This window comes from Oncorhynchus nerka, linkage group LG24 (genome assembly GCF_034236695.1).
Source record: "Oncorhynchus nerka isolate Pitt River linkage group LG24, Oner_Uvic_2.0, whole genome shotgun sequence".
NCBI classification, from domain to species: domain Eukaryota; kingdom Metazoa; phylum Chordata; class Actinopteri; order Salmoniformes; family Salmonidae; genus Oncorhynchus; species Oncorhynchus nerka.
In genome coordinates, this window is record NC_088419.1 from 27472600 (window position 1) to 27500065 (window position 27466).

Below are 27466 nucleotides of genomic sequence, written 5' to 3' on the forward strand. Positions count from 1 at the left end.
GCTGAATCCTTTGATTCAATTAGAAACGTCTGGCTCGACTTTCTAGAATGTCGGCACACTTCCATCGAAGTTATGTTTTTAAAGTCCTTCGCTAACACAAGTTATGTACTGTGCTGCGTGTTACCTCTTTTTTTTAAATAAAATGTAAACATAGGTTGATATTTCATTAACATGAACAGTAAGTCCATTCAGGAGAGCAGAGGGCACCTGTTGAAATGTAATCAGTATTATTTGCTTTACTGATTTTACAAGGAAACCTCTCTAGCAGACTGTAACACCTCAGAGAGAGGCTGGCTCTGTGACAGTGAGTGGGCTTTGCGGCTGCATTTTTGGCAGCTGGCCACAACAAACCATTGAGACACAATATGGGCACAGCAATAATTTAATTTGTCAGCTGCATGCAGTGGTTGACCATACACAGACAATGAAGTTTTGACAAAACAAACAAGTCAGTTAGAAACAATAAAATAGTGTAAGTGAGTTTTCTAGTGTCTGTGTTACTGGTATTGTCGTAGATGATTAATTGCCATGTAAGAGTGGTGTGGTAAAGTAAACAGCCAGTTCTTTGCAACTGGCTTTGATGTTTCTGGTTAAATATCCTTTTGGTGAGTGGTGTTCAGCACAAGATTTATTGTCCAGCACTTTTGAAATGAAAGCGGTAAAATCCACCCGTGGTTATTGTCCATGTAATGATCTGTGGGTGCATCTCCAGAGACCGTCTACTCCACCATACTAGACTCCATTGGAGTGGAATCAGTGTCTGCGCTCTGCTGCATCCCAGGAATTAATTATTCACGCCATGGAAAGCCTCGCCTCACACGTTTCATGCACAGTACAGTACACAGGCGGCCTCTATGTATAGACTATGTCTGTGCTGTTCAGGAACCTAGGAGGAACGTTTTGTGTCCGATGAAAGATTGATCATCTGAAAAGTCCAAGTGAATGTGCATTTTGAAACTACTCTGTATTGATTGATTGCCCTTTGTAAAATGTTTGCCACTTACAGCCTGTGGTTTTTCAGGTTGAATATGCCTACCTGCAGAACATAATTTACTTTTGCGTGATTTGATGCTGTTGTGTGTTTTTCAGATGAAGAAGGAGCTGACTGACAATGATTCAATCTCCCAGGAAGTTGTCGGCAATGCCCACATCGAAAACTATGCCTTAAAAATGTTCCTCTACGCTGACAACGAGGATCGATCTGGACGATTCCACAAGTAAGGCTACTTCTTCACTCACTGTCTTTACTACCTGCTTAGCATGGGAAGAAGTCTGACTGTACTGTAGCTGCAGACAGCTCCCTGCTTCTTGAATCTCCGCATGGCAGTGGACTGTTTCCAATTTTCTGATTCCAATACGTAAGCCCTCATGATTACCATTTCCTTTCACTGACCCTTGACATAAAATAATCCCACTGTTGCTTTTGCACATGAAGGGTCCCTTCCAGAGTCTAAAATTAGCAACAAAGCCCTGTCTGTGTGAAGAGATTGCCACAAGTGTGAGATGATTCCTATTGGCCATGCAGGTGTAGTGTTACAGGTCTGGCTGCCATAATGAGTGTGTCATCGGGCACTGACGTCAGCAGCAGGCTGGACAGTAGAGCAGAGGTTTCCAGGAACTGTGGGTGCCAGGTCAGGCCAGGCCAGCCAGGGTCTCCAGTACTGTAGGCAGGGACAGGATGCTGTCTCCTGTGTGCTGATTCCAGGCCCCAGATACAGCGCCAGACACAGTCCTGAACATGGGAGAGAAATAACATTTGAGTTTTGCAGCTAGTAGTTAAAGGCTTCATCCATTTTGCATATGTCTGTGTGCCCATTCATCTTGTGCAATGTAGCAATTGGGATGAAAAATGTTTTCCGCCTATATTTTAAAGATGGCAGGTTTTCACCAATCTGCTAATTTGTTTCTAAGCAATGAGCAATGTTTCATTAATGCCCCATTGAATTCGCTACCCAACTGATGAGTGGAAGTCAAATCTACAGTTCTGATGATTCATATTCTTCTCCCAACAAGTAAAACTTTGATATTTTGGGGATTCCATTGAGTATAAAGGGGTAATCATACAAGCATTGGACTTTTATCCAGCTATTATGTTGTTGGCCGGTTATGGTCTTTGTATTTTCAAAAGCTTAAATCGAGTCAGTGCCAAAGTGTTGACAAATCTAATGTGGTTTCAACTTCTAAATTGATCAGGAGGCTTTAAATCCATCCGTTCCAGTGAAAGATTTTATCCTTCAATTTAAAAAAAAGAGTGCATGAAAGTAGGGTCAGATAAAATATGTCATAGCTGGAAGCGTGGAAGTCATTCACTGAGGTCTTTTGAGGCTCTCTGTCCAGAGCCTTTGACATAATGCATGTAAATAGCCTGAGGCAGGCCCAATTTCTGTCCAATATGCTGACCTCTGCAGAACCAGCCAGATAAAAGCCATGAAAGCACACACTGTTGTGTTGAGAATGCAGGCTAGAATGTGCTGTAAATGAACCCCCATGCTGTTTCATCCCTTTCTGTTTTCACGTTTGCCTCCCCTTCCCCGCCACCCACCCCCTGCGTCATGAGAATCTAAATGCCAATGACGTTCATCAGATGTGTACAAGTGAGGAGTGGGCGGAGTTGAACTTCCAAATCTTTCAGTAATAGGCCTAGATCTCTTTTTTGTCAACGTAGGCTAGTTGTCTTACTTCCAGCCATGTATTGTTATTCAAGATGCATTTTGTTTTCCTTTTCGTCTTACCATCTTGTTTCCACAACACGAAAGTGAGACGTGCTACAAACCCACAAAAATATTGCTCAACCTTCAGTAAGGTCTACTGAAGTAGCTGTACGCCATGAATCCCCTCCCAGTGAGCACCATCATAGTTAACCTCAGGTTAAGGTGAAGCGGTGTGGAAGGATTTACTGTGATCAACCCAGACATTAGGATGGTTTCCACGGTGCTCTGCAGTACTAGTATTTTGCAGACCATTAAATAGGAATGGATGAAGTGTGGACAGACGGAGAGGGAGTGGCTGCTCTGCACTGTGTGTTGAAGAAAGGACAGCGTATGGTTTCTGGCTCACAAAATTATTTTTCTTAGGAAATTGAAAACATTAAATATACCCAGTGTATATAACTCTCAAGGCCAATCTTGAGAGTTATATAGTATACCTATAGTATTTATTGATGACGTCATTTCTGTTTGTCTGGTAAAACTGGTGCCAGCAATGGTATGTAGACATACGTACAACCACATTTGAAGAAATGTGAAAATACAAATGAAACACGCTTGTCTTCAAGTCGGGATACCGAGAAGTAGGCTATATTAATATTCCTCTCCGGCACAAAAAAAGCTTTGATTTACAAGGAACTAGATCTACATAAATAAGCTATAAATGTTACGTTATGTCATGTGTAGAGGTGCAGAGTTGAATGTTTATGGGAACTAATCCTGAATAGGAAACTTCCTTCAGCTTTTCAATACATTGGTCTACTTTCCACTCTGCACTGCTCTGCTCCATGACAAGTCTTACATTGACATGGCACACCTCTGCGCTGGAAGCCCCCAGAAAGCAAGCCCCTATGTTTCTGTGTTTTTTACGGCCTTGTGTTTTATGCTTCCTGGAACCAGCTGTGGGATTTTATGACATTTTTCCTCCCTGCTTCCTGTCCTGTGATCTACACTGAATCACCACAAGTGGTGTCACCTATGAACTCTGACTCCAGACCCACAGTCCTCTCTTTTAGTGTCATGACTCGTGTCATAGTTTGATATTTACAGACCTGTTTGGTTCCTTGGATCCAATTATCATTCAAATTCATAAGAGACAAATCCACACACTACATGGCCAAAATTCACCTGGCTCGCAGTCCACGTTCCAATTCATCCCAAAGGTGTTCGATGGGGTTGAGGTCAGGGCTCTGTGCAGGCCAGACATGTTCTTCTACACCAATCTCGACAAACCATTTCTGTATGGACCTTGCTTTGTGCACAGGGGCATTGTCATGCTGAAACAGCCAAGGGCCTTCCCCAAAATGTTGCCACAAAGTTGGAAGCACAGAATCGTCTAGAATGTAATTGTATGCTGTAGCATTAAGATTTCCCTTCACTGGAACTAAGGGGCCTAGCCCGAACCATGAACAAAAAGCCCCAGACCATTATTCCTCCACCAAACTTTACAGTTGGTACTGTGCATTCAGGCAGGTGTAGCGTCCTGGCATCCACCAAACCCAGATTCATCCATCGGACTGCCTGATTGTGAAGTGATTCATCACTCCAGAGAACGCGTTTCCACCAATGGCGGCGAGCTTTACACCACTCCAGTCGATGCTTGGCATTGCACATGGTGATCTTAGGCTTGTCTGTGGCTGCTCGGCCATGGAAACCCATTTCATGAAGCTCCCGACGAACAGTTCTTGTGCCGACGTTGCTTCCATAGGTAGTTTGGAACTCATTAGTGAGTGTTGCAGCCGAGAACTGATGATTTTTACGTGCTTCAGCACTCAGTGGTCCCATTCTGTGAGCTTGTGTGGCCTACAACTTCTCAGTTGAACCGTTGTTGCACCTAGACGTTTCCACTTCACAATAACAGCACTTACAGTTAACCGGGGCAGCTCTAGCAGGGGAGAAATTTTAAGAAAAGGTGGCATCCTATGACGGTGCCACGTTGAAAGTCACTTCAGTAGGGCCATTCTACTGCCGACGTTTTTTAAATTATTATTATTATTATTAATTTTATTTTTTTATTTGTATTGTCCATGGAGATTGCATGACTGTATGCTTGATTTTTATACACCTGTCAACAACCGGTATGACTGAAAAAATTGAATCCACTAATTTGAAGGGGTGTCCACATACGTTTGTGTATATATATAGTGTATTTGATAATTATAGAATTATCCATGTTCTGTGACGCAGCCTAATCCATTCTTGAAGAATACATTTGTCACAGTTGGCAGGTTTAAAACACTTGGGTCTAATGACTTCAGTATGCCTTAATTTTTTTAAAATTTTTTGTCTCTCTTTGTAGGAATATGATTAAGTCCTTCTATACATCCAGCCTTTTGTTAGATGTCCTGTCAGTTTTCGGCGAGTTATCGGAGGAGGTAAGTAAAAAACTAAACAAAAAACAATAACATTTTTGGCATGTTTTTCACCTGGGATTCAAACCCGTGAGCTTTCAGTTACTGGCCCAACGCTCCTAATCACTAAGCTACCTGCAGCGCATACTATATTGAATACCCTCATCCTACTGTATAGGGCATATAAACTACTGTAACTACATCTACCTTTTTATTTCAGCATATTAATTAATATGTGTGAGGTAATATGAACTGACTAGCCACAATGCCATCCGTCCATCAGTCTATGGCTGCTCTCAGACATAGAAAATCCAAGAGAAGGGAAAATATGGGGAATTTCTATTTGATCTACTCATTCCAGTCATGAGATTACTGACTGATCTGACCTGAAAACGGCGTGTTCCTGGAAACAGCTTGTAACATATAGAGCCTCTCCAGTCTAGAACTGTAGACAACTAGACACTACTAGACAGGGTGCTTCTCAGAATGCATACTACAGTGCTCCACACTCTCATGCTCCGAGTGCATTCTCTGACCACTTTCTCTTGACTACGTCCTTCTGAGGACAAGAGTGTGGAGAATGCACACAACAATACATTTGAGAAGCACTCGCACTCACCCTACTGTGTCTGTATTACCTCAAGCTTCACCCCCTCATTCACTGGAACTTCTTTCAGCCAGCACAATGGCAACAATGGACGAAACAAGATATACACACAGCAAACGCATTACTTCATAAATATCAGCTAGATTTGTGAATTTTAATCATCTAGATATCCAGCTAGTTAAACAGGCAAAAATGACCTAAATCTAATGTTATGCAAGGTAGATGTACATTTTTCGTGTGTAGCTACCAATTCTTTATGGCTAGCCAGTTAGCTTTATTGACTTACTATGGACTTACCCATTCCCCCAACTGTCTTCCAGCCAGGACAACAATGGCAATAGAGACGAACACACACACACACACACACACAAAGCAACCGTTTTACTTCATAACTATCAGCTAGCTATATGTGAATCCTAATAATGTATCAAACCGGATAGTTTAACAGGCAAAAGTGACTGAAAATGTATATTATACAAGATATCAATTATTTGTGGATAGCTAGCTAACAGTACTAGTAGCTAGCCAGTTAGCCCTATTGGCTTATTTTGGACTTGCTATCTACGGTATGTTGGCAGGTAAACATACCAAAATTAACACAGCATGTATTTATTAATATATCAAGATGAAATATTGTGGTCAGGCAAAATGAGATGTGAATAGGCAACATTTAATTCCTTAGTAGGTGTGTATTTTCTCTCGCTTTCAGCTCAAATAAAGGCCGCCATTGATTTCAAGAAATGTAGCTTCATTTTTTACGTGGTTGAGTCATATTTGTTTGCTTAATTTCTATTGAAGCTTGCATCGATGCATGCTTCAAAATATGTACAAACGGAGTATGCATTTGTGAAGTGCCCTCTGTGCTCTGTTTCGAATACTTTGATTTGGACTCCGACCCTCCCGCGCTCCAATGTGCGTGCTCGGAGCACGGTAGTATGCATTTTGAGAAACACCCATAGACCCCATCTCAGCAGCTGTGGGCTTATTAAAGCTTCTCTCTCCATGGCTACAGATGGCTTTTCTACTGAGGGAAGTGGCCTGTGGCAGACAACAGACAATGTTTCATTGAGTTGCTTGTCTCTCCCTAAGGGCCACACATTTTCCTGCTGCAGATAGCTCATTGGAGAGGCTGCTTTACAACTCAGTTTTTTTTCTCTGTAACACTAACCCAGACAATGGAGCCTCACAGTTCCCCGCTCGCTGATTGCTGTATATACTTTTTTTTAAATACAAAGCACATCACGATGCATTGGGAGATTGGATTTCATACAGGGAAAAATGACATTTCATCACCAGAGAGTGGAGGACCCAAAGTTTTAGAAAATGGTGATTGAGAGAGTATGTGAGACTATTAAGTGTGAGCTCTAATCATTTTTTAATTTTTTTTATTTCACCTTTATTTAACCAGGTAGGCAAGTTGAGAACAAGTTCTCATTTACAATTGCGACCTGGCTAAGATAAAGCAAAGCAGTTCGACACATACAACGACACAGAGTTACACGTGGAGTAAAACAAACATACATAATAATACAGTATAAACAAGTCAATATACGATGTGAGCAAATGAGGTGAGATAAGGGAGGTAAAGGCAAAAAAAGGCCATGGTGGGAAAGTAAATACAATATAGCAAGTAAAACACTGGAATGGTAGATTTGCAATGGAAGAATGTGCAAAGTAGAAATAAAAATAATGGGGTGCAAAGGAGCAAAATAAATAAATTAATTAAATACAGTAGGGAAAGAGGTAGTTGTTTGGGCTAAATTATAGGTGGGCTATGTACAGGTGCAGTAATCTGTGAGCTGCTCTGACAGTTGGTGCTTAAAGCTAGTGAGGGAGATAAGTGTTTCCAGTTTCAGAGATTTTTGTAGTTCGTTCCAGTCATTGGCAGCAGAGAACTGTAAGGAGAGGCGGCCAAAGAAAGAATTGGTTTTGGGGGTGACTAGAGAGATATACCTGCTGGAGCGTGTGCTAGAGGTGGGAGATGCTATGGTGACCAGCGAGCTGAGATAAGGGGGGACTTTACCTAGCAGGGTCTTGTAGATGACATGGAGCCAGTGGGTTTGGCGACGAGTATGAAGCGAGGGCCAGCCAACGAGAGCGTACCGGTCGCAATGGTGGGTAGTATATGGGGTTTGGTGACAAAACGGATTGCACTGTGATAGACTGCATCCAATTTGTTCACAGTTCACCAGTTCACAATCATAGCTACCATCAATCCTAAACTTCCCCTCAGGGATAGCATGTTGTTATCTCCAGGGATAATTTAGATTAGAAATATGATTGTGTGTGTTAGTTGCTTCAGAAAGAAATGTCTTCATTGTATGAATTTTGCTAAGTCATTTAGAAAGAACCACCTGGATGTACTGGTTTGGAAGAACCCTTGTGAATGTGTAGTTTCAACATTGACGTTTTGTTTTCTCCAAAGGAAGCTCCTCCAATGAATTTCCATTGAATTAATCTCCAGATAAGATTAACAGGGGGAGAACTTTTAAATTAGGTGCATAGAACTTCTAATGAATTTGGTGACCTGGGTGTTAGACCACAGTTATTGCTTCACCCACTCCCCTTCCATCCCTTTACCGTAAGCTAAAGGAAAATAAATATAGTCCTACCTTAAGCCTTTCATCCAGTCTCCATTGTTTAACTAATTGCTTTTAATTCCACATCTCTTATCTTGAATATTTCTGTGTTTATTTACCCCCCTCTCCTCCCTGCCTCCCTTGTTCCTTTCCCTTTTTCAGAACATCCAGCACAGGAAGTATGCGAGATGGAAGGCCACTTACATCCACAACTGTCTGAAGAGCGGTGAAACCCCACAGGCTGGCCCTGATGGCTATGAGGAGGAAACGTATGGTAAGGACTGATATTATATCAGCACTGCCTATCAGCACTGTGACTCAAACAAACAGCGTCTCCCGTTGAGAAAAGACCTCTTCTCCTGGCATTTCCTTCAGGAGCCTTTAGACCTGCTTTCCTCCGTCTGGGTGACGTGGTACTTCAGTTGGTAAAGGTTAGCCATCATTGTGTGTCTTACAGTGGCTTGCGAACGTAGTTACCCCCCTTGGCATTTTTCCTGTTTTGTTGCCGAACATCCTGGAATTAAAATATATATTTTTTGGGGGGGGTTGTATCATTTAATTTACACAACATGCCTACCACTTTGGAGATGCAAAATATTTTTTATCGTGAAACAAACAAGAAATAAGACAAAAAAAACGGAAAACTTGAGCGTGCATAACTATTCACCCCCCCAAAAGTCAATACTCTGTAAAGCCAGCTTTTGCAGCAATTACAGTGGCAAGTCTCTTGGGGTATGTCTCTATAAGCTTGGCACATCTACCCTCTAGGATTTTCTTCCCATTCTTCAAAGCAAAACTGCTCCAGCTCCTTCAAGTTGGATGGGTTCTGTTGTTGTACACCAATCTTTAAGTCATACCACAGATTCTGAATTGGATTGAGTTCTGGGCTTTGAGTTCTAGGCCATTCCAAGACATTTAAATCTTTACCCTTAAACCACTCAAATGTTACTTTAGCAGTATGCTTAGGGTCATTGTCCTGCTGAAAGGTGACCTCCGTTCCAGTCTCAAATCTCTGGAAGACTGAAACAGGTTTCCCTCAAGAATTTCCCTGTGTTTAGCAGCATCCATCATTCTTTCAATTCTGACCAGTTTCCCAGTCCCTGCTGATGGGAAAAACATGGTGTTCCCGGGGTGATGAGAGGTGTTGGGTTTGCGCCAGACATAGCGTTTTCCTTGATGGCCAAAAAGCTTGATCTGACCAGAGTACCTTCTTCCATATGTTTGTGGAGTCTCCCACATGCCTTTTGGGAATCACCAAACATGTTTGCTTATTTTTTTCTTTAAGAAATGGCTTTTTTCTGGCCACTCTCCCGTAAAGCCCAGCTCTGGAGTGTATGTCTTAAAGTGGTCCTATGGACAGATAATCTCTGCTGTGGAGCTTTGCAACTCCTTCAGGGTTATCTTTGTTGCCTCCCTGATTAATGCCCTCCTTGCCTGGTCCATGAGTATTGGTGGGCGGCCCTCCCTTGGCAGGTTTGTTGTGGTGCCATATTCTTTCCATTTTTAATAATGGATTTAATGGTGATCTGTGGGATGTTCAAAGTTTCAGATCTTTTTTTATAACCCAACCCTGATCTGTACTTCTCCACAACTTTGTCCCTGACCTGTTGGGAGAGCTCCTTGGTCTTCAAGGTGCCGCTTGCTTGGTGGTGCCCCTTGCTTAGTGGTGTTGCAGACTCTGGGGCCTTTCAGAACAGGTGTCTGTGTGATATATATATATATATATATATATAAGAGATCATGTAATACTTAGATTGCACACAGGTGGACTTTATTTAACTAATTATATGACTTATGAAGGTAATTGGTTGCCCCAGATCTTATTTAGTGGCTTCATAGCAAAAAACATATTGCACGCACCACTTTTCCGTTTTTTATTTTTTATTTAAAAAAATTAATAATATTTTTTTTCATTTCACTTCACCAATTTGTGCTATTTTGTCTATGTCCATTACATGAAATCAAAATAAAAATCTATTTAAATTACAGGTTGTAATGCAACAAAATAGGATAAATGCCCAGGGGGATGAATACTTTTGCAAGGCACTGTATCAAGTGTAGCACCCGAGGCTCGCAGTGGAATTTGCGGTGTTGGCTCTGGGTGAGAGAGCTGATGTTTATTTTATGATGCTTTCGAACACCTTATCCTGAGAGGATCAGGCAGGGTGGTTTTACCGCTGTGGTGTAACAATTATATAATGTTACAAAACCTATTATTGAAGGTTACGGCTGAAACCCACTGGTTAAGAACAGTCTTACAATGTATGATTATGTTACATACTTCAGTTTCATCTTGGTTTGTGTGCAGATTCCATGCCTGTCTGTCGGTGTACGTTTTTAACACCCTTCAGAGACTGATACTCTCAGAGCAACTAGATCTCGGACCAAGAACAGAGCGTTTGGCCAGGTTGAGCAGGGGGACCCTCCTATCCACGAGGTAGAAGCCGACCATGGCGCTGCAGAGCTGTTAGATCACTGTGCTCCTCTCTGAACATCTGCTGGATGTGCTACAGTGTATTTGACCTGAGCAGCCCATGTCAGAGATTTAAGTCATCTCTGTAGCCCTCCACTCCACTGCGAGCCGACCCGCACGCAGGCACAAACTGAGGACGGGACCTCTTAAGTCAACGTGTCGCTACCCTGTCCCCTATTTCAGCTCCCTTTTTTGTTTTCAGTCGAACAAATGAGAAAAGTTAGAGTATGACTGTCAGTGTAGCCTATTAGCCATGTTGTCAGTCATAGCCTACTTTCTGGTGTAGTTCATCTCTTTTGTTAGGGAAGAGCAACGTCCCTCCCTCCCCTCCCGCCTGTTGTGAATCTGGGCCTCCCTCTGTAAGTGGTGACATCATGCAGGGTTATTCCCACTGAGGTGTAACATTGCCAAGCGAAAGCTGATATTATACTCTCTCCTCTCTCTCGTATTGCGTCTAACTCAGTCCACATGCATCATAGTCTTATCACTGCATCTTCCTGTTTCCACATGTCTGCCAAACACCTCAGGAAGAGGGTGGCCCGCTGCTACTCGTCAAATGAAAATATGAAAACATGTAGACATGCTGCAGGGGTGAAAATGGAAAAGAAAATTGGATGTTTCAATGATAAACAGTGACTGTAATTTACGTGGTCATTTTGTATTTTCAACTTTCTTTTTGAGTCTTGAGTTGGTTGATTGGTTTTACTGTATTTTGATATGGGATAGATTTTCAGAGTTTTTGTATTCAATTAGGTTGTTTTGAGAAGCGTTTTTTTCCTTCATTTTATTGCTTGTACTCTTACAACCAGTAATATTATTTTCTTATGTTAAAACACCTTTTGTTTGACCTGTTAAAGTGGTTAAATGTGGAAGACACATTTTAAATGTGGAAGACACATTTCAGTTGAAGGCATTCAGTTATACAACTGACTAGGTATCCTAATGAAACATGTGGGAATAAATCTTGCTTTGTTCAGAGGCCACAGTAACTGTATTGTCTCAGATACATATTTCCTGAACTTTCCACTTCCGAGGAGGAGATGATTAGCAATGGGAAAGGGATGGAGGAAAACACTCTTATTGAAATGATGGAAAGCCAATAGGAAGCAACTTTGTTGATTAGCATATTTTATAGCATATTTTATAGCTTCAACCAGGGTGCTGAACCCTGGTACTGACATGTTCCGATGGAAGAGAGAGCGCACCATGCTTCCATCTGGGTAGAACAAACAAGTGCAAGCTTCATGACATGTTGCCCACCAGTCTAGTCGGAGAAGGCACGTTTGTTTTGTAGCCATGCCACCAAAAGATGGAAACTAGTACAGACGGATTCATTAACATTTCATAAGAAATAAGGTCACATCTCAAATAACATAGGTGTTAAGGGCAAAGTATGGAAAGGTGTGACATTTCGGGAGAGTTTCTCTCCAATTTAACTTCAAAAGCTGCAAATACTCAACATTCTCACTCTGTCATAGGCAAAGGTATCAATAATGTATTGAAGTTTCTTTTCTAGTCCATCATTGGATGGCTCTTTCAGAACACTCAGTACCTCTGGAGTCCCCAGTGACATTTTTGAGAGTGACTTTTGGCCAAGCAGAGGACTGTCATCAGCACAGCTCTGATAAGAATCAGCACATATGTTTCGAGGCTACTTTGTTTGAATCTTATAATTGGGTTCGAAAATGTATAATTTATGAGAATCCTTTGGATATTAGGCGAGTTTCAGTGCAGTGGATCAATGGTCTGTGATTTCAGAACTGAATTTAGTGTCAGCAGTGCATTTCTTTTCAAACTTTGGGACTGTCTGTCCTATGCACAAGGCAGCAGGCGACTCAAATGTGAAATAATATTCCAAGCCTATCCACACCCATTTAAAATGCCCATCACTCCCATCTGTTATTGGCACAAATCAAGATTAAGTGGACCATGAGCGAAACCGCTCAACCACTGATCCAGTCTCTCTGCCTCCTTTAACCAATTCAGACATAATGTGAGACTAACTGCGGCTTTATCTTTACTATCTGTCTCTCACGTGGCTCTAATCGTGGGAGTTTCCTCTGATCCAAAGAGAGAGGGGAGACATTTTATCTCAGGGCAATCAAGTTCCCGCTCTGTAAGTAAGCAGGATACAAAGCTGCTTAGTATGTGAGGCTGTGCAGGCCAGGCAGGGGGCAGCTGTGCTGTGCAGGGCTGGCTGGCTGGCTGGCCTGTGACAGACTGGAGCAGAGCAGGGGGAGTCAGGGGAGAGTGTCTGCAGGGAAACGATCCAGTTCCTGTTTCACAGCTCCATAGGGAGAGCTATCTCAGAGAGCTCTTCGGGGACCAGCCCTCCCCTCCCCATCTGGGCCCTTGCGCATTCCTTCATATTATCCCTCAGTACTCTGGTTCTCCCTATAGACTTCCTTTTCGTATCATGACAAATGCAGACATACTGACATAAGCCAAGATGGTTTATTTGAGTTACCCCACCCATATTATTTAACTTAGAGTCTGGGGGGAAATGGGACAATAGGCTAGAAAAACACATATTGGCAGAGAAACTGGTTTTAAGACTGACACAGATTCATACAGTTGTGGGCGGACAAATAAATTGGCACCCTTGCACTTTTCTTAAATAATTCCCTATTTAAAATAAGCAGAAATTGGAGAAAAAAACTTTGGTCTCCATTAGGGCTGTGGTGGTCATGAAATTTTGTCAGCAGGTGATTGTCAAGCAAATAACTGACGTTCTCACGATAATTGACTGTTAATTAACATAAACACATTTAGCATCTCCTGTCTTCCACACACGGCCTGCAAGCCACTGATGCAGACCTTTGGAACTTCTACATTTTAATAAGTCCATTTTAATATAGCCTACACCATCACAATTAATCCATTATTTATTTTAGACAGGTCTCTTTTAAGAAACATCATATGAAGAAAATGTAGTCTATTGACCATAAGGTGCTACAGAGGGTAGTGCATACGGCCCAGTACATCACTGGGGCCAAGCTTCCTGCCATCCAGGACATATATACTTGGGGTGGCAGGTAGCCAGGTGGTTAGAGCCAGTAACCGAAAGGTTGCTAGATTGAATCCCCGAGCTTTCACGGTAAATATCTGTTCTGCCCCTGAACAAGGCACTTAATCCACTGTTCCTAGGCTGTCGTTGTAAATAAGAATTTGTTCTTAACTGACTTCTCTAGTTAAATAAAGGTTAAATAAAATAAAAATGTACTAGGCAGTGTCAGAGGAAGGCCCAAAAAATTGTCTCAAGACCCATGTCGTAGACTGTTCTCTCTGCTACCGCACAGCAAGCGGTACCGGAGCGCCAATTCTAGGTCCAAAAGGCTTCTTAACAGCTTCTACCTCCAAGCCTGCTGGACAATTAATCAAATGGCCACCCGGACTATTTCCACCTTTGTTTTTACACTGGTGCTACTCGCTGTTTATTATCTATAGATAGTCATAGTCACTTTACCCCTAACCTACATCTGCAAATTACCTCGACTAACCTGTAGCCCCGCACATTGACCCGCACATAGCCTCATTGTTATTTTATAGTTACATTTTTAATTTATTTATTAAATATTTTCTTAACTGCATTGTTGGTTACGGGCTTTTAAGTAAGTATTTCGGCGCATGTGACAAATAGAATTAGATTTATTTTGATTTCAGAAGAACAGAATATCGTACTCGGAGTTGTCCTTATGTTAGGCCCTGATCTGGCTATGCAGTATGGCTGTGAGCTACACTAGTTAATTTAGCCAGCAATATTTGCTTAGAATTTCGTGGCATTATTTTATAGTATGAAGAATGCGACTCTAATGATGACTTTTTATTTTTAAAGTTGCGTGAAAGGCATGCACTCTGCTTTGTTTTTTGCACAGGCTGAACATACTTCATCAGTCTCTCATTCACAAATTGACATGCACTTGATAATGCCTTGAATTTACGGGCTGCATCCCCTTGTGTGGCCGTAATGCCCCCTTACAAAAATCCATTCCCTTTGCAGCGAGTGGCCGTTGTGCCCTTGGGCTGAATATAATAATTATAATTCCCTTCTCCCAGCTGCGTGCCAAAGCACCTCACTCACATAGCTCTCCATCACGTGATTGGGTCTTTCTCACAGGCATTACACCATCACAACCGACCGACACATCTGGGACAAAGATGCGCGCGTCCTTTTCCGAGCCGCATATTGAAGATATTGAAATAACTGTCCACATTTACTTTTCGTCAGCGTTCAAGATGAGTTGGCCTAATGAACAGCAAAAGCACTAGCCTATGTTAATCTACTATCCCACATAGTACAACAGTTGACCTATTCTGTGCGAGATATAAATATTCCAAACATATTCTGGGACAGTTGTGGGATGTAATAGATCCCAAATTAATACAACCACTAGCATAAAAAAAATATTGTTTTAAGCAGTGAGCCTGACTGAACAGATGATAATGTTTAGCTGAAAATGTTGATAAACTATTCGGCTATTTCTTCACATTGTAATGTGCACACGGCAGTAGGCTATACGCGCGAATGTTCCATTTGCTGAAAAACACCATTCTCAAAAGTTACCACAAATGCGATTATGAATGTAATGCGTTTATTATAAAGATGAAAATTATCTTCCCCAAACTTGTAACTTGCGCACTGCGTATGTACAGTTGAAGTCGGAAGTTTATATACACTTATGTTGGAGTCATTAAAACTTGTTTTTCAACCACTCCACAAATTTCTTGTTAACAAACTATAGTTTTGGCAAGTCGGTTAGGACATCTACTTTGTGCATGACACAAGTAATTTTTACAACAATTGTTTACAGACAGATTATTTCACTAATAATTCACGGTATCACAATTCCAGTGGGTCAGAAGTTTACATACACTAAGTTGACTGTGCCTTTAAACAGCTTGGAAAATTCCAGAAAATTATGTCATGGCTTTAGAAGCTTCTGATAGGCTAATTGACATAATTTGAGTCAATTGGAGATGTACCTGTGGATGTATTTCAAGGCCTACCTTCAAACTCAGTGCCTCTTTGCTTGACATCATGGGAAAATCAAAAGAAATCAGCCAAGACCTCAGAATTTTTTTTTGTAGATCTCCACAAGTCTAGTTCATCCTTGGGAGCAATTTCCAAACGCCTGAAGGTACCACGTTCATCTGTACAAACAATAGTACACCAGTATACACATCATGGGACCACACAGCCGTCATACCTCTCCGGAAATAGACGAGTTCTGTCTCCTAGAGATGAACGTACTTTGGTGTGAAAAGTGCAAATCAATCCCAGAACAGCAGCAAATGACCTTGTGAAGATGCTGGAGGAAACCGGTACAAATGTATCTATATCCACAGTAAAAAGAGTCCTATATCGACATAACCTGAAAGAACATTTGTGGGCAGAACTAAAAAGGTGTGTGCGAGCAAGGAGGCCTAGAAACCTGACTGTTACACCAGTCCTGTCAGGAGGAATGGGCCAGAATTCACCCAACTTATTGTGGGAAGCTTGTGGAAGGCTACCAGACGCATTTGACCCAAATTAAACTATTAGAAGGCAATGCTACCAAATACTAATTGAGTGTATGTAAACTTCTGACCCACTGGGAATGTGATGAAAGAAATGAAAGCTGAAATAAATCCTTCTCTCTACTATTATTCTGACATTTCTCATACCTAAAATAAAGTGGTGATCCTAACTGACCTAAGACAGGGAATTGTTATTAGGATTAAATGTCAGGAATTGTGAAAAACTTAGTTTAAATGTATTTGGCTAAGGTGTATGTAAACTTCCAACTTTAACTGTATGCCAGTTAGGCTCTACACCTGTTGTAAATCCCCTGCATGGGGCATCCAAATCAGTAAGACCACCCCTGTCTATGTGCAGGACATAATGAAATCAGCAGATTATCAAGGTCTTTTGGAGTGCAATGTTCAATCCAGTGTCCAAAAACTGTGTCTGTGTAGAAGGCAGTGGATCTTCCAGAAAGACAACAACTCCAAACACACATTAAAAAGCACCCTGGAATGGTTCAAGAAGAAACGCTGGACTGTTCTGGAGTGTCCAGCGAAGAGTCCTGACCTGAATCTCATCCAAAATCTATGGTGAGAGCTGAGATTAGCAGTTGGTGGAGGGCACCCCTCAAACATTGAAGAATTAGAGCAGTCTGTTTCCAAAGAGTGGGACAAATTGCCAGTAGAAGGGTGCAGCAAGCTCATTGATGGCTACAATAAACATTTGTTGGCAGTTATCTTGGCCAAAAGCTGTGCAACCAAATACTAGCTCCATGGTGCCAATCATTTTTTCCATGTAAATTTTTCTACCTTTTTAAATAAAATTGGTTCTGCAATGTTGAAAATCCAATAACAAGGTGTGGGGAACAAAAGTATTCCAATTTCAACTTATTTTAGAAGAAACATAATTATTTAAGAAAAGTGCTAGCTTGCTGATATGTTTTGCCGCAACTGTATATGAAAATGTGTTATAGTCTGTTTTTCATTCATCTCACACTTCCTACAGTATGTCCTAAGTGGTGTCAAATATAGCACATAGAATGTTTGATTTTTGACCATAAGTATGTGGACACCTGCTAGTCGAACATCTCATTCCAAAGTCATGGGCGTTAATATGGAGTTGGACCCCCATTTGCTGCTATAATTCCCTCCACTCTTCTCGAAAAGCATTCCACTAGATTTTGGAGCATTGCTGCGGGGACTTGCTTCCATTCAGCCATGAGCATTAGTGAGGTCGGGCACTGATGTAGGGCGATTAGGCCTGGCTCGCTGTTGGTATTCTAATTCATCCCAAAGGTGTTTGATGGGGTAGAGGTCAGGGCTGTCTGCAGGCCAGTCAAGGTCTTCCATTGATCTCGACAAACCATTTCTCTATGGACCTCGCTTTGTACATGGGGGCATTGTCATGCTGAAACAGGAAAGGGACTTCCCCAAACAGTTGCCACAAAGCACAGAATCGTCTAGAATGTTGTTGAAATGCTGTAGCATTAAGATTACAGGAACTAAGGGGCCTAGCCCAAACAATGAAAAACAGCCCAGTACCATTATTTGTCCTCCACCAAACTTTACAGTTGGCACTATGCATTGGGGCAGGTAGCGTTCTCCTGGCATCCGCCAAACCCAGATTCGTCCATTGAACTGACAGATGGTGAAGCGTGATTCATCCCTCCAGAGAAAGTGTTTGCACTGCTCCACTGAGTCCAATGGCGGAGAGCTTTGCACCACTCCAGCCGACGCTTGGCATTGCACATGGTTATCCTAGGCTTGTGTGTGGCTGCTCAGCCATGGTTACCGATTTCACGAAACTCCAGACGAACAGTTATTGTGCTGGTTGCTTCCAGTGGCAGTTTGGAACACGGTAGTGTTACAGGCGGTTCAGTTCTGTGAGCTTGGGGGGTCTACCACTTTGCGTATGAGCCATTCTTGCTCATATACGTTTCCACTTCACAGTAACAACACTTACAGTTGAACGGGGCAGCTCTAGCAGGGCAGAAATATGACACTGACTTGTTGGAAAGGTGGCATCCTATGACAGTGTCACATTGAAAATCACTGAGCTCTTCAATAAGGCCACTCTGCTGCTAATGCTGTGTGCTCGATTTTATACACCTTTCAGCAATGGGTGTGGCTGAAATGGACGAATCCACAAATTTGAATGGGTGTCCACATACTTTTGTGTATACGTAGTGTATGGATGTAATTTAATATTTTCTTTCAATTAAATGTGTTCACTCCAAAATATGTTTTGAGCGTATTACTTTTAATGAGTCTAAAGAATAGGTGCCGTACCCATTTTAAATGGAATTTCCTTTTTCTTTTTCTTCAGTACTGGATTTAAGCTTTTTCTTCTGGGAATTGGCTCACTGTGCTATATAAACATATGGTGCATATCGTAGCTCAAAGACAAAGTAGATCACTTTTTCCAATTCAAGTTGATTTAAGTTCAGTACACACAACACTTCAAATCATGTTTTTGTCTGAATAGACTTTTAAAGTAAAATATGTTTAGTCTGCTATACATCACTAATCAAGTACTTGTGTTTTAATCTTAGGCTTCCCTTTTGCATAACAAAACTTAGGCTAATGCTTTATGTTTTTCCACAACTTACTGTTCCTATGTACTGTATGTATATCGTTCCAAATGAGCAGTATGTAGGCATTCGGCACATTGCCCCAAAGTGGCCATTTAATTCATCTCAGCAAATCCTTGCCAAGAAGCTGTCGCAGTGTGTTGGAAGCTCAGATCCACTTCCATAGCTGTAGCATTCCTTTGCATCAGTGGTTGCATGAAAGAAAAGAGTGTCTCCTTGGTGACTCATTCCTCATGTTGCATGAGGAGAGGGTGGCTGTCTGGGACCTGGTGCTGCATGGTCTGGGACCTGGTGCTGCACGGTCTGTGACCTGGTGCTGCACGGTCTGGGACCTGGTGCTGCACGGTCTGGGACCTGGTGCTGCACGGTCTGGGACCTGGTGCTGCACGGTCTGGGACCTGGTGCTGCACGGTCTGTGACCTGGTGCTGCACGGTCTGGGACCTGGTGCTGCACGGTCTGGGACCTGGTGCTGCACGGTCTGGGACCTGGTGCTGCACGGTCTGGGACCTGGTGCTGCACGGTCTGGGACCTGGTGCTGCACGGTCTGGGACCTGGTGCTGCACGGTCTGTGACCTGGTGCTGCACGGTCTGGGACCTGGTGCTGCACGGTCTGGGACCTGGTGCTGCACGGTCTGGGACCTGGTGCTGCACATAGTTTAAACTTTAAGCATACCGACGGTCTGACTCCTCACCGTTTTTCAATGAAGGCATATTGCGAGTAAAATCCACATGATTGAAAGATAATGTGGGTGATGTTTGGAAGGGAATTACTAAGATAAAGTGTAGCAGTCTGTTGGGCTTTGACTAAAAGTGTTTTGAGCCTGACAGAATTGTAACACGTACTTTGCATTTGTGTCATTTACCAGATACTCTTATCCAGAGCGATTTACACTTAGTGCATTCATCTTAAGATAGGTTGGACATCCACATATCACAGTCATAGTAAGTAAATGTTTCCTTAATAAAGTTGCGATCAGTAAAGTCTGAGCTAGTAAGGGGGGAAAAAAGTCAAGTGCGAGTGTTTAGTTCACAATTCTTGCATTTATTTATTTGTTTTGCTCTTGGATTATTTAAGATACTCTTTGAAGAGGTTGGCCTTCAGATGTTGTTAGAAGATGGGCAGGGACTCTGATGACCTAGCTTGAATTGTTATAGTTCCTAGCCATATTGAGTCAGCCTCTGATATTGTTGCCACAGCACGGTAATGATGTAACTCAGTGGGTAGTCTACCAGCATGTTCATCTGCGGAAAATTGATTTTATTGCAAAGATTTATAGATGTATACCTCATGTAGCTAACACTCAGTCTTGCATAAGTTCTGCCTCATCAGATGTCTGACGTGGTATGGGGTCGGTGTATTGTCATCTTGAAAAAAATGTTAGGGCAAATCTACAATATGAGTGAGTTCCCTGACAAAAGTCTGAGGGACTACAAACTACACATTTTGTCTTCCTGTCTCCCAAGATGAGGAGTATGGTGCTGAGGGTGGAGGGGGACCGTCGTACCAGTCCTCCCAGCCTGCTCAGCCCCAGTCTCCACCCCATTCCCAGCCCGGCTTTGGGGATCCAGACCAGGGGCCAGGGTCCATGGGGGGTCCCCCCTACCCTCAGGGTCCGGGGTCCATGGGGGGTTCCCCCTACCCCCACCAACTACAACAACATCCACATCCCTCCTGGAGCCCACTGTCCAGCTAACACACCTGCAGGTAGAGTATGGGCCCTCTACACACCACCCTATCACTCAGCGGAGCCTCAGGAAATGATACAATACCATCAGAATCTATAGGACCCATATGGACTCTTCATCAATTCCTCTCTGCAGTCTTGCTATGTCATTACAATCCTGATCAGCAACCAACAGCTAATTTGACTAATTCTTCATCTGACCATTGTGAAAGTTTTCACAAACCTGATGTATAATAGACTGGTGTTCTTGTGTTGAAGTTAAGACAAATTGTATCCACTGGCATAACTTGAGTACAGCTTAGCTCAAGCCCGTGGGATCAACTTTGCCATTAGATCCGTTTTTGTATGTTCTGGCATGGTCGACAAGCATAGAAAAGGGCCTAATCATTTTTCCTTTGCAGCTCTTTGTGAGTGGAGGGACAGTGTTGTGTCTATGAACCCTATGACTGCTTTCTTTGTGGCTGACTTGGGTGTTGTCACATATCACTCAGAAAACAATTACCTCACACAAAGCAGCCAACACTGTCATTTGTAACAGCCCCACCAGATAATGACCAACTAGATGTTTGTTTATTCATTCTCTAGTGGTTATTATTAATATGTCACAGGCTCATTAAAGTAGTTGTTGATGTAATATGGACAGTCAAGATGTATTCCTTATTGACTCAGGCTTGGCAGGCTGTGGTACCAGAGGTCTGTCTGTCTGCCCTCTCTCTCTCCACCTTTTAAAGATCAAAGCCAAAGCGAAGCCAGGGGTGAGGGCAGGGGGTCAGTGGGAGCAGGGTCCACTCTGAGGCTCAGATAGGGTGCTTTTCCTTGGATGCCCAGGGCCTGCCTGTGTCCTGTGTGCCTGGAAGCCAGTAAGCTAATCACAAATGACACAGACAGGCCCTAGGCCTCAGGGGAAAAGCATTCTATGAGAGCCTCAGTGACCCATCTCCACCCAGTGACCCCTGAGGTTCTCTGGTGCTAATTGAATCAGGGGCGGCACAATGCAGACTCCAGGACCTGCAGAAGAAACACATGAAATATAGCTGCACAGATTTCCCCTGTGGCCTCCCTTGTTTTGTTGTACCTATGTATCTGGAACCTATCAATGCTGGTTTTTTGGGGGGTCTATAAATTGAGGCGCAAAATTTACATTGCTCCAGATTACATCAAATCTGACCTTGTTTTCATTGTAGTTTACCAGTAAATCGTCCATTTGGCTCGAGTCAGAAATGTAATGAGGCCTGAGCAGCTCTCTGCTCTCTAACAGCATTCAAACCACTTCTCTTCTTTATACATCATAAAGTCATATCACAGTGTTAGCCAACACATTTCTTGGTTGTGGCGTAGCAGAAGTTGAAAGTGCCCTGTATGGTTTTTCCTGGACTCTAGAGGATCTGGGTGGACTAGAATAACTCTTCCCTGTTCCCCTGTGTTGTTTACAGGAGAGCCCATTAAACCAGTGCCTGTTCCCCGAAGCATTCCGGCAGTCGACCCCTCACTGCTGAGTGCCACTCAGGAAGGTAAGGACAGGGACGGCATAGTACCCCCTTCCCTTCCCCAAGCACCCTGGGGCTCACCACACCCACACCCCAAAACCACCATGCCACACCTGCTGTTCCACAGACCTCTGTGGAAAATCCTGACTGCTGAGTTTTAACAACATGAAGACCCTACAGCTCATCTGAAGTGGCCAGGATGAGATGGTTCCCCTCTTGGCTGTCAGGAGACGAAGGGGGGGTGAGAGAGGGAGACTGGCAGTTCTCCTCATAAAACGGTTTATGGAAAACAGACTGTGGGCTCTCGGTTTCCAGCACTGGTGGGAAAAATATGACCACAGACAAACCCAAATAATCAGTCTGTGGCTGATGAAAAGAAAATGACTACATGAACAATTGCAGTGTCATAGCAATGTGGCTTTAATAAATCATAATGAATAGAGAGCAGAATACACAGCATTGGGTTGGCATGAGAGGTGATAATTACATGGCTTACTCAGCAGAGTCTAGTTTAATAGTGTTGTAGGACGTATGTATGGGGGGAACATTACCAAAAACACTGAGGCAAATGAAACATTTTCTCTGCTTGAAGTGTATAGAATAAAAGTGTCCAGTATAATATAATTTACAAAAAGCAGATCACCCATAATCTGGCTGGATCTAATCCTACTTAAGTGGTTGAGTTAGAGTTTCTGTAGATTCAAATTCTAAGCTAGGACTCTAACCTTTCAAAGCCAAGCAAAATAAGAGTATAGGGTCTGGCTCCAGCAGATACCTTCTCACGCCACAGACGCTGTTAGACATACGAGATGAGACCAAATTCTTGAATGGTGCCAGATAGGATGATTCGTTATCTCCACCAACAGCACGGGTGGTGAAATTACATTTAGATTTAGAAGCTAGTGTGTACTAGCTGTCTGCTAACTAGCTACAATGTGCTAGCTAGCTAGCACGTAATACTTAGCTGCACAAGTAACAGTGGTTAGTGTAACGCCCTTGACCAGAGCTAGTGCGCTGCCTGGTATGTACGTAGCACACTGACACCCTGGAACGAAGCTACTGACTCACGCGATACACGAGACCAACAAATGTCTACAGGTTGTGCCAGCACGTACCGTTTGAGACACAAAAATACAACTTGAGATGCATGCGCTTTGAGGTTCCCAGACCATGTAGCGTCAGCACGCATTATCTGAATCTGGACGCTTTTCAAATAAGACTTTCTAAGTACTGTATATAGACATTCTCTTTCTCTTTTTGAGACAGCGTTAGGCGACGTTGAGAGCGCAGTCTTTGACCAGACCATTTACTCTTCCCCCAAACCACCATAGTCCCTGTGCCCAAGAACACGAAGGCAACCTGCCTAAATGACTACAGACCCGTAGCACTCACGTACGTAGCCATGAAGTGCTTTGAAAGGCTGGTAATGGCTCACATCAACACCATTATCCCAGAAACCCTAGACCCACTCCAATTTGCATACCGCCCAAACAGATCCACAGATGATGCAATCTCTATTGCACTCCACACTGCCCTTTCCCACCTGGACAAAAGGAACACCTATGCGAGAATGCTATTCATTGACTACAGCTCAGCCTTCAACACCATAGTACCCTCAAAGCTCATCACTAAGCTAAGGATCCTGGGACTAAACACCTCCCTCTGCAACTGGATCCTGCACTTCCTGATGGGCCCCCAGGTGGTGAGGGCAGGTAGCAACACATCTGCCAAGCTGATCCTCAACACTGGAGCCCCCCAGGGGTGAGTGCTCAGTCCCCTCCTGTACTCCCTGTTCACCCATGACTGCATGGCCAGGCACGACTCCAACACCATCATTAAGTTTGCAGACGACACAACAGTGGTAGGCCTGATCACCGACAATGACGAGACAACCTATATGGAGGAGGTCAGAGACCTGGCCGGGTGGTGTCAGAATAACAACCTATCCCTCAAGAGTTTGTTAATTGAAATGCATTCCAGGTGACTACCTCATGAAGCTGGTTAAGAGAATGCCAAGCGTGTACAAAGCTGTCATCAAGTCAAAGGGTAGCTATTTGAAAAATCTCAAATATAAAATATATTTTGATTTGTTTAAATGCTTTTTTGGTTACTACATGATTCCTTATGTGTTATTTCATACTTTTGATGTCTTCACTATTATTCTACAATGTAGAAAATAGTAAAAAATAAAGAAAAACCCTTGAATGAGTAGGTTCTAAAACTTTTGACCGGTAGTGTACTTAGCCTTACTAGGCTCATAGCATCTAATGCCTTTGGATTCACTTTTAGAAACACCAGTTTGACCAGAGTCTGTGGCTTCAGACTCATGCGATGGTGCCTGGAGAGCAGATCAGCAGCAGAAAATACCCTCTCCACGCTTGCAGAGCCACTGGGGATGCTAAACACCCCTCGGGCCACTCTTGCCAGGCTGGGCAGGGATGCGGATTTGTATTTTTACTTTTCTATAGGTAGGCCTAAAGGTTTTTAGGCAACATTTATATTTACATTTAAGTCATTTAGCAGACGCTCTTATCCAGAGCGACTTACAAATTGGTGCGTTCACCTTAAGACATCCAGTGGAACAGCCACTTTACAATAGTGCATCTAAATCTTTTAAGGGGGGGGGGGGGTGAGAAGGATTACTTTATCCTATCCTAGGTATTCCTGAAAGAGGTGGGGTTTCAGGTGTCTCCGGAAGGTGGTGATTGACTCCGCTGTCCTGGCGTCGTGAGGGAGTTTGTTCCACCATTGGGGGGCCAACATAACCCTATCAAAACAGAAAGCTCCTTAAAATAGTTATTATGTCAGACCTATTGGGCCAAAATCAATGATAGAACAAAAATTAACAAAACTTTTTAAGAGATCTGATTTTTATGTTTATACTTTGCTACAATGAGTCACTTAGCTAGCTACCCGCCTCGTTCATTTATGTTATGTGCACATACTACACCATCATCCTTTCAGGATACGTGTCTTTTCAGATTCCACAATGATTCTTTCGTTGTGGGCACTACATCACCGCACTCCCTCTCATGCTCTTGGTCCTCATCTTTGTCACCTTGACAAAGTCGCCTTGATTTTGCACCTGTGTAGTATTTTAAGTGTCTTTATGAAAATATTTTGCGAACTCCTGACAGTAGCTAAAGCAAGAGGCTATAGCAGCACACAAGTACCCTACAAATGCATGCTGGGCTATAAATGCCCTGAGTTGGTGAAGTGAGCGCTACTGGAGCAGTACTGGAGTTAAATTGGAGCGGGCGAGAAGGCCGACACTCCAGCCTTTGGGAAACGCACTCCGCTCACATACTCTGGTCTTGACTGACATGGTTCTTTAAGAGTTCTAAATAGCGTCTTCTATTGAAAAATAGTCATGGAACGTATGGCCACCGTCTCAAATTCTGGTGATATTGAATAGGGAGGTTGGATTTGGAATATGTTTTGAGTTAAAGGGTAAATCAGAGAGCTGTGTCAGGCTGGTGATAACTCAGTTGATGACCTAATACGGTGGGTCAGTGAGAGAGTAACGGGTGGTGTGTGTTACTCAGACACACAATCTCTCTTAATTAAGGGATCACATAGAATGTATCTTTCATTTTCAATAATTACTCGTCTCAAAGGAACACCTAATTCTCTGTCTCGGCAGGTGACGTGCGCCTCACGCCAGAGGACTACACCAGGGCTCAGAAGTACTGCAAGTACGCTGGCAGCGCCCTGCAGTATGAAGACGTGGGCACGGCGGTGCAAAATCTGCAGAAGGCCCTCAACTTACTGACCACTGGAAAAGAATGAGACCCATTGTCCCCGGGTGTCACTGTATTGCTGATCTGGTCCAGAAGAGACCATTAGCCTCTAGTCTACGGCATGCGTCTGAAGAGAGCAATTCTGTCCCAAGCCTTCAACATCACTGTAAACAACAATGACATCTGTGTCTCCATATTGGACTCCTGTTGTGTAGCTTCCAACATGGCTGTCCATGACTAGAGTGAAGCGCTCAATAAAGACATCCTGAGCCTGTACATTAAAACGGTGCATCCTTCCTCTATTAGCACAGTATCCACCTTTATTAGTTTCCAGTAGCAACTAACTGACTGTTTTGATAACACACATCCTCTCCGTATGCATGTATGTTCTGGGGACATGCTCAGCGTTTGCAGTTCATAATACTTTAAGACTACACAGTTTCTCTCATTAAACTTAATTTACAGACCAATGCTTCAATAGATTATTATCAGGGGACATTATTGATCTGCCCTTTACTGTGTTTTCAAATCAGTATCTATTTATCTCCTTTTCTTTGGTGAAAGACTGTCCTTTCTGCATCAACACAATTTAAATAAATGTTTTAAAGTGATTTATTAATGCTTGGTGCTCTGTTTGTACTGATGCTGTCTGCTTTAGTACACAGAGCTGTACAAACAAAACTGTCCAAGCAAGAGGAAGACTTGTTCATGTTTACTTTGTGTGATGGCTTCTCGGAGAGGGAGCAGACAGAGGGGACATTTGGGGCCAGTTTCCCCAGACGTAGATTAAGCCTAGTCCTGGACTAAAAAACTATTTTAATGGAGAGTCTTCATTGTGCATGTTTTTTATTCTAGGACTAAGCTTAATCTGTGTCCAGGAAACCGCCTCATAGAGAACTAATTCCAAGGGTACGGTATTGTCACTTTAGTTGAAAGCGCTTCCCTTACTTTAACACTAAACTTGTAATTTTGTATGTAGTCATCTTTGACTGAGCAGTTGATCAGTCCATCCTCAAATATGCAAAAGTTCCTTAGTGTGTTTTCTGTTTGTGATTTCTTTATTTTTCATTTAAACTCCCTTTTTTTTGTTTTTTTACATTTTCTAGTCAATGTGTACTTAATGTAAATGAAGGACTCATTTGACCATTATTAAAACAAATCAATTGAAGTGTTTAGGTCATTGTTCATTATTTAATACATTTCCATAAGGATTTTGAATTGGAAAGTAATTAAGCATGCCAGTGCTCCACCGTAGAGACAGCAACAGTCCCAGTTGATGGGTTATTTGAATAAACATATCAAGAACTTGCGATTGCTGTCTCCACTTCAAATGTGTGCTGAACAAAAATATAGACGAAACATGAAACAATTTTTAAAATGTTACTGAGTTACAGTTCATACAAGGAAATCAGTCAATTGAAATAAATTAATTAGGCCCTAATCTATGGATTTCACATCACTGTGCAGGGGCAAACCATGGGTGGGCCTGGGAAGACATAGGTCCACCCACTTGGGAGCCAGGCCCAGCCAATCCGAATGAGTTTTCCCCCCACAAAAGGGCTTTATTACAGACAAATATTCCTGTTTCATCAACTGTCCGGGTGGCTTCTCACCGACCCCCGACGATCCAGTAGGTGAAGAAGCCGTTTGTGGAGGTAGGTCCTGGGCTGGCATGGTTACACGTGGTCTGCGGTTGTGCGGCAGGTTGAACATACTGCCAAATTCTCTAAAACGAGTTTAAAGGT

The 27466-nt window shown here is 42.8% G+C and overlaps 1 protein-coding gene across 1 annotated transcript in view; it reads left to right on the forward strand.

Moving 5' to 3' along the window:
* vta1 (vesicle (multivesicular body) trafficking 1) overlaps positions 1 to 26889 on the forward strand; it is a 44886-nt gene extending 17997 nt beyond the window's left edge. Inside the window, 7 exon segments of the mRNA XM_029631388.2 lie at positions 1090 to 1217; positions 5005 to 5080; positions 8405 to 8516; positions 20274 to 20439; positions 20441 to 20514; positions 21928 to 22005; positions 25625 to 26889. Coding sequence (XP_029487248.2) covers positions 1090 to 1217; positions 5005 to 5080; positions 8405 to 8516; positions 20274 to 20439; positions 20441 to 20514; positions 21928 to 22005; positions 25625 to 25770 — 780 coding nt within the window. The 3' untranslated portion in view covers positions 25771 to 26889.
* The last annotated feature ends 577 nt before the right edge of the window (positions 26890 to 27466 follow it).